Here is a 7,512-nt window from a genome sequence, read left to right as displayed (position 1 = left end):
ATCATTTAATATAAAAAAAATAACAAAAAAAAAAAAAAAAACTTTAAATTAGAAATGTTTACCTCTTTAGTAGTAAAACTCTGATCTGATTTCTCTTGACTTTTCTTCCACTGTTCATCTATTGTTTTTAATAAGGAATGCAGGAATCTATAATCCATCGCGTACAATGTGTGTGCTTTACTGTACGCCAACCAACGACTATAAAACAGAAATGCATTATGGGTAACAAGAGGAATAATAACCTAGTGATAATGAAATAATGGCAGATATATATTATAGCATGTGAGTATAGAACTTGGTGCATTTACAATCAACTTAAATGAAAATGTAATCTAAAAGTGAAGATAATGATGATCATAATGGTCATAATGATGCAGATGACGTTGATAATGATGAAGACAATTATCAAAATGATGATGAGAATGATGATGATAATGGTGACAATGGTGCAGATGACGTTGATAATGATTAAGATGATTATGAAAATGATGATGAGAATGATGACGATTATGATGAGGATGGTGATGACGACAGTGATATTGTAGATATTATTTTGGGTTTTAACACAGACGGTAAAATCAAGATAGCTAAAAAAAATTGTAGTGATTTGTACCTGTATGCAAAGTTTAACGGTGTGAGCTGGTTCTGTATGGCCAATTGATGTAGGATGTAGACTGTCTCACGATTCAGGGTACCATCCCACCTGTTGGAGTTACCCATCTGCTGTAACTCGTGCTCAATGAACCGCGTCAAGATGCAACGATAGCACTCAACGGGGCTCATACGATCTTCAACTTCTTCCTCAGTTTCTTCGTCTTTCTCTCTCTAGAAAAAAAATTCCATTAATTGCTTATTACAATAATGCTTCTCTCCACCCAGGAGTATAAATGGGTATCTGGTGGGGTTGCCTGGTCCTGCGCTGATTACTAGCAGCAACGCTTAAAGCATGTGAACCAAATGACCAGGGAAAAGAAGTGCGCTTTATAACCTCAAGGAAGAGGTGCATTATGAATGACTATACCAGTACCAGTTATAGAATACACTTTCTGAATCTAATTCTTAATTTTTTAAATTACAATTATTAAAACCTGCTAGTTCATTATGGCGACTATGTTTTCATACTGTTGAAAAACAGAGCATACTTTTTTCAGATCTTTTTTTATTATTACTATTTATTAAATAATTCTAAATGAATAAAATAAATTTATACAAAAAAATTCAATATTAACCATATTATTAATATTAGTTATTTATATTCCTAAAAAATTTATCACCAAAATATACAGTACAACTATTGTTAAGAAATATTTGGTTTATTATCAATTAACCAAATTAATTAAATTAATTTAATTTAATTTAATTTGTGTTTTCACACACAAATTAAATAACACTTACCCGGTACCCTAGGTGTAACTGTAATTTGATTTTGCCCTTTGCCTTCGATTTCTGTGATTTTCCTTCCAATTTGAACCAGTTCGTTTTTCCATGACTCGGAATATCCTGCAAAAAAAAGACGAGTGCATAAAAAAAAATGAATAAAACATAACAAATAAGTTTTCACTTCACAGAAGGTATGGGCTGAGAGGTCAAGGCTTAATATCGCTTCACTAGACTGGTGAAACGAAAGTCTTCCAATGTTTCACTCATCAGTTATGGAAAGACAGCTTCTGAATAAATCATCTAAACTCTATAGATTAGTACAGTGCGTCTTCCAATTCGAGACACCACCAATTTGAGACCACTTTTGCAAAGAACCAAATAACAATCTTCAATCTATTAACACTAAGCTAACTCTGTATGTGCAGATGGAACCCCGAGACCACCTCAAATTTTCTGTCCCGAAGGTGGTCTGAAACTGGAGTGTGAACTGTATTTAGTTGCAGCTACAAAATACCCCCACAAACAATGATTCTTTAGATGAAAAACAGTTCTTTGGCATGAAAAATTGTTCTTTGGCATTAAAGAATAGTTCCTTGGCATGAAAGAATGGTTCTTTGCATGACAAACATTTTTTTGGCATTCCAAGTACAGTATTGATTTCGGGCCAAACACGTTCCTCAAGATGCCAAAAAGAAGGGTTCTTTTTTATGGGGCCATTACAGTTTCCACAAAGGATCGCCCACACAAGGAGGTTTTCATTCATTTCATTTTCAATTTCTCTTTATTTTACACTTTACATCCATAGTTAAACATCATCAACTTAACTAATTTTTTATTAATATACCCTTGAATCATAGAGAGAGGAAGTGTTTTATTATTTCAACTTTATTTCAACTTTGTTTCCAAACAAATAACAAAACCAACTGCATGTCAAAAAGAAGGAGGTATTTTTCTGGGGCCCTTTCAGTTTATCTTCCTCTTTTCAAATATGTAAATATAAACGAGTTGATAAAAAGTAAATCAAGGTAGATAATAAATCTATAAAGTGACCATGTATAACAAGTTAAGTCTCTGTCATAATCCCAGACTTATATACCAAGAACTCCTCCCCTCCTAGACTTATTTTGTTTGTTTTCATAGCAAGATTTTAATTAATTTTTTATGCCAATTGGACTTTTTCCTTATGCATATTTCTGGGTGGATTTGTGATTACAAAATGATTCAATACTATTGCTAACTTGTTTAATGAAAGCTTTTCTTTCTTTTTAATTTTATTTGTCCTTTTTATGTTTCTTGTTTATTGTATTTGCTTGTAATTAAGCTCACAGTTTGGTCTATGGGATTGATTGTTTTTATACCGAAATAAATAAATAAATAAAACTATTTCAGCATTGACCCTTACCTTGATTGGTATGTCTATACTACCAAGGAAGTCATCTACATTTCCATCAGTGTTCTTGGCATTGTGTACAATTTGTTTGAAGTATCTTCCCATTCCTTTCATACCAACAACTTCATTAATGTTCCTCATGGCACCTAGAATCGTGGAGTCGTCATCATGGTCCCTGCATAGAATAATACAAAATAACAATAATTAATAACAATAAGAAAATAAAAATGATGATGCAGATGTTATTAATGACAAAAACAAGATGATAAGGATGATGGTGATAATGATGATGACAAAGATAATGATGATAATAATATGTTATATTTATATAGCGCTTAATGCCAACAAGGCCTCTAAGCGCTTCACATTACTACCCCCGGTCATTGGATTAGACACCTATGAAACACAAACTGTTCCATAAAGTTGCAGCAGCTACACCAGCACATTTTGGCATTTAACCTTAACAGGCACCCATTTATACTCCTGAGTGGAGAGAAGCAATGCAGATAAAGTGCCTTGCCCAAGGACACAAGCGAAATGCACAGCGAGGGGATTGAAACTCCGACCTCGAGGTTGGGAAACCAAACCGTACCGACTGCGCCAAGCCACTTCTACTGATGATGATGACAAAGATGATGATGATCACAAAGAAGATGGTAATGAAAGATGATGATTTGATAATGATGATGCAGAGGAAGAGTATTTCGTCATTTCTCAAAGTGAGATTATAATTATTAAGAAAAATTAAAAATTCATTCTCCTCACCAAATTTCCAAATGAAATATATCGTCCTGGAGATCCTGCAGATCACTAAAGAAAAATAAAAAAAGATTTTTGTTACTGTTTTATTTATTAGCCAACACAAGAATATTGTGGGTATTGATAATGTAGTACATAGCACCAAAGTTCAAGCGGTTTTGTTAAATAGTTTTAGTAATCATTTATTAATTGTATACAGCACCAAAATCTAAGGTGTTGTTTATGATTGTATACAACAGGCCTCCTTCAATATCCCCATATGGACAAACCTGACTTGTGAGACACTTCAATCCTTAAGCCCTGTCCAGACCATCAAATATCATTTGACAAAAACATGTGACATGCCTAAATATGGTCATGATGACATCACATCATGACCATATATAGGCATATCATGACTATGTATGGTCATGATGACATCACATCATGACCATAAATAGGCACATCATGACCATAAATAGGCACATCATGACTATATATGGGCATACAACAGTTTTTTGTCAAAGAAAATTTGATAGTCTAGACAAAGCTTATAAGGTTAGACATGAGTTTCTAAATATTGGGGAGTGGTACTTTATAAACAAATTTCCTCCCCCTCCCCAAAATTTATATTTACTCACATGCTGAACGTTTCCTCCCATACTGGATTAAGATTTTGCTTAATAACTCTTGTTTGCTTTATCGCCTGCTCGGGGACTTTATCTCGCAGTTTCTCCTTTTTGTGTTTCTTATGTTTCTTTTTAATTTTGAACCATTTCTTTTTCTTATTTTTCTTTGCATCAACTTCTGTTTCATTGTTATCTGCTAGATTGTTCACGGGCTCTGTTGTGTTTTCCTTTGGAGGCATGATGCCCAGCAAACAGTATGGATCACTGAAACCTTTGAAAATTCAAGAACTGTTTATTCGCCACATTAATAATTTATATTTATTTTATTTCATTTATTTATAAAGGCACATGCACCAAAGATTGTCAATAGGGAGTTTATCTATCCACTTATAGGCGACAATCCCTTTCACAAGACAAACATACTGTACACACATGATGCTTTACACAAACTAAATGAACCAACAGGCTACATATAATTACACTTGAACGAATCACAACGATATAAGAAAATAATATTTTATGAGACACTACAGGTAGTGACAATCATTATCATAGCTTGAATACAGTAAAATAGTTTAGGTATATTGGTCTAAATGCACAGCAATAAAGGTATAAGGTTGATATCACTTTACAGAATAAACAACAATTAAACCACACATTTTTCACTTCCAGGATGGTTTAGACTCCTATAGTGAAAGTGACTGTTTACTGTTTATAATAAACATCAACCAATATAGTCCAGTATAGTGCCTACGCCTATCTTAAAAATCATATCCGTCACAAATGTTTAAAATACAAAACAGTCTACCAAACGTCAATAGCTCTAATACCATCTATGTCATAACAATCTTGCCAGGCCAGATGTTTTCTCTTAAGGAAGGAAGTTTCAAATAAAAACAAAGTAGACTTTAAGTCCTTGGAAACTTACCATTAGGATCTTTAGCTTCCAGTCCATTGGCAGTAATAACAGTGACATTTAAAATTGGAATTAAAGCCTACAGGAGAAATTTTTTACAGATGTCATGTTCCATAAGGACATTTATTTTTAAAACAAATTTTAGCATTAAATATAAATATGGAAAAAATGAATTCATTGGAGTAATTGGAACTTGTATTATTGACTTATTGTTTAAATGTAAGCCTATATATATATATATATATATAAAAAAAAAGTCATGGATATTTAATGTAGTTTACAATTAATTCCTTCACATCCTTCACATCCAACTTATACTTGCCACTTGCAGGATAGAACGATGCTTTACAAAATCTAGGCTTAGAGAATAGTTGTTTTTGGAAGTGAGAAAAAGTCCTGCTGTTACAGGAACTGAACCCAGGACCCTGGGATTAAGGCATTTTCTCAAACCAATTCGTAATTTGTAACTTATTATTACTGGCATACTGTAGGCATTTTAATAATTAATATTATTAAAGATAGCAATTGGTATCATACACTGAATAACAAATACCAACAAAGGCGGCTAATAATATTTGATAACATAGTGGTTTTTTTTACCTAATTGATCTATTAAAGCTTTCATCCCATCCTGACAGGGCCACTGTTTGTATGAACTTCCTAAATCTCTAATGTACTACAAGCAGTGGTGGCGCCAGTCGGACAGGATTGGACCCCCTGTTGTCCTACTCCACGATCAGGTCATTGGATCAAAAATTATAATTTGCATATCCAAATAACGTTATTTTGATTGCCAATCCCTAATATTGTGGTCTAAAAACACAATTTGAACCAAGCCATTAAAAATCTCCCAGTGAACCCTACCATGGGACTTTTTATTCCGATACTTGGATCAAGGGTCTACTTAGCCCCTAAGTTCAGACCCCACGTCGGACATGCCTGAACCCTTGTCGGCAAATTTCCGGAGCCACCGCTGACTACAAGCAGTTCAAAAGCATGCCTGCTTGCTTCAAAGGTTTACTGTAATACCGTCATTAAGAGGCCCATCCAGGAAAGAAAAAGGAAGGAAGGAAGGGGAAAGATCATATGAAACATGAGGGCCAGAGGTACTAGGTTTCTTGGTGTGGTCTATAGAAAGTGCTCTGGGGTGGTCAGGGGATGAAGTTCTAGAACTTCATCATAATTTTAGTGGTTTTTATACAAAAGGAGTCGTTTTTTGCTTAAAAAGAAAGGATGGCTGGAAAAACAGAAACCACCCCCAACCCCTAGTTGTGGGTCTGACAGCTAAAAATAAACTACAAACATGATTCTCACTTCTTGTTCGCTGCTACTTTCTAAAAGCAATACATTATGGTCATCATCAGGAATGCAAAAAGCCTGAAAACAGGAAAAAACAATAGAAATAATTTCACACAATTTCTAGCACTGTTCGCCTTTGGTAAATGTGAGTGGCCAGTTATATTCACTGAGCTATGTAAAACCACAGACTGATAGGCTGGATTAGCCTTTAAGAATATTTTTGGGTAGGTACACTAGTTGCAAGAGCTAATACTTTCAAGGCTACTCTACTGCTGAATAGTAGCTTAAAATCAAGATATACTTCAATAAAAAGATAATATGAACAAACTGTTGTTTGATAGTTTGAAGTTTCATTCATTAATGTGATTCTATTACCATGTCATGTATTTTAAACCATGCAGTCAAACACAAATAAACAATGAATACCGTAAAACCTTGAATAGAAGCCCAATTTGCTATTTCAAAAAGAAGCCCATCTCGAATTCAAGTGCATGGGCTTCTCTTCAGGAGACAGTACAGTATGCACTGCACATGAATTTCAAAGAAACAAAATAAATTAAAACCACACTTGGTTTAAACAATAGCTTAGGTGATTTAATGCCGGTAAATACACTCCATGATACAGACTGATGTTAAAGTGGTCCTATTTATTGTTTTATAGTAGTATTTCCCAAAATTTACAGAATAAATTTTGAAAAGAAGACCCCTCCCTTTACTTTGCAAAAGTAGTCTCAAAAAGAAGCCCATCCAGTCCAGTCCAGGGCTTTAATTCTAGGTTTTACGGTATAGCAGCAGCCTGTAGTTAGTTAATAATTTAGCCATCCTACATAATCTTACTTTCTCTTCTCTTGAAGATTGATTTTAATCTCTATTTTGCCAGGCCCTAGATCCACCATTGTTTATAATGAGATAAACTGATGTTAATTCCTTAGAAGTAGTATAGTACTGATAACCTTACCACTTTATTGGCCGTAGAACAAAAAAATGTTTCCTGTTTTTCAAGCATGTGATTACATCTTTGACTAAATGTCACATGTTGGAAACATTGGTTGGTACAGTATATAATGCTTAATTAAAACCTGTGTGTGAGTGATGTTTCCAGCATACTGCATTTTTCACATGACAATGACTGAAGTAAATTTGCACATGCCCTACAACTG

General features: G+C 34.0%; 1 protein-coding gene across 4 annotated transcripts in view; it reads right to left on the bottom strand.

The window, feature by feature from the left end:
- Nucleotides 1–7,512, bottom strand: part of LOC117118071 (BAI1-associated protein 3-like) — a 37,366-nt gene that overhangs the window by 23,188 nt on the left and 6,666 nt on the right. For all 4 annotated transcript variants that reach the window (XM_033262559.1, XM_033262560.1, XM_033262561.1 and 1 more), the window contains exons 6-13: nt 6,368–6,430; nt 5,066–5,132; nt 4,150–4,408; nt 3,536–3,580; nt 2,783–2,945; nt 1,396–1,500; nt 614–825; nt 63–198 (exon numbers count right to left, since the gene is read on the bottom strand). In XM_033262559.1, coding sequence (XP_033118450.1) covers nt 63–198; nt 614–825; nt 1,396–1,500; nt 2,783–2,945; nt 3,536–3,580; nt 4,150–4,408; nt 5,066–5,132; nt 6,368–6,430 — 1,050 coding nt within the window. The remainder of the gene's footprint in view (nt 1–62; nt 199–613; nt 826–1,395; nt 1,501–2,782; nt 2,946–3,535; nt 3,581–4,149; nt 4,409–5,065; nt 5,133–6,367; nt 6,431–7,512) is intronic.

The sequence above is a fragment of the Anneissia japonica genome, unplaced genomic scaffold (assembly GCF_011630105.1).
Source record: "Anneissia japonica isolate Jap-2015-1 unplaced genomic scaffold, ASM1163010v1 scaffold287634_len692169_cov176, whole genome shotgun sequence".
NCBI lineage: Eukaryota > Metazoa > Echinodermata > Crinoidea > Comatulida > Comatulidae > Anneissia > Anneissia japonica.
The sequence above is the reverse complement of the archived record's forward strand: the minus strand, read 5'-3'. Positions and strand labels throughout refer to the sequence as shown.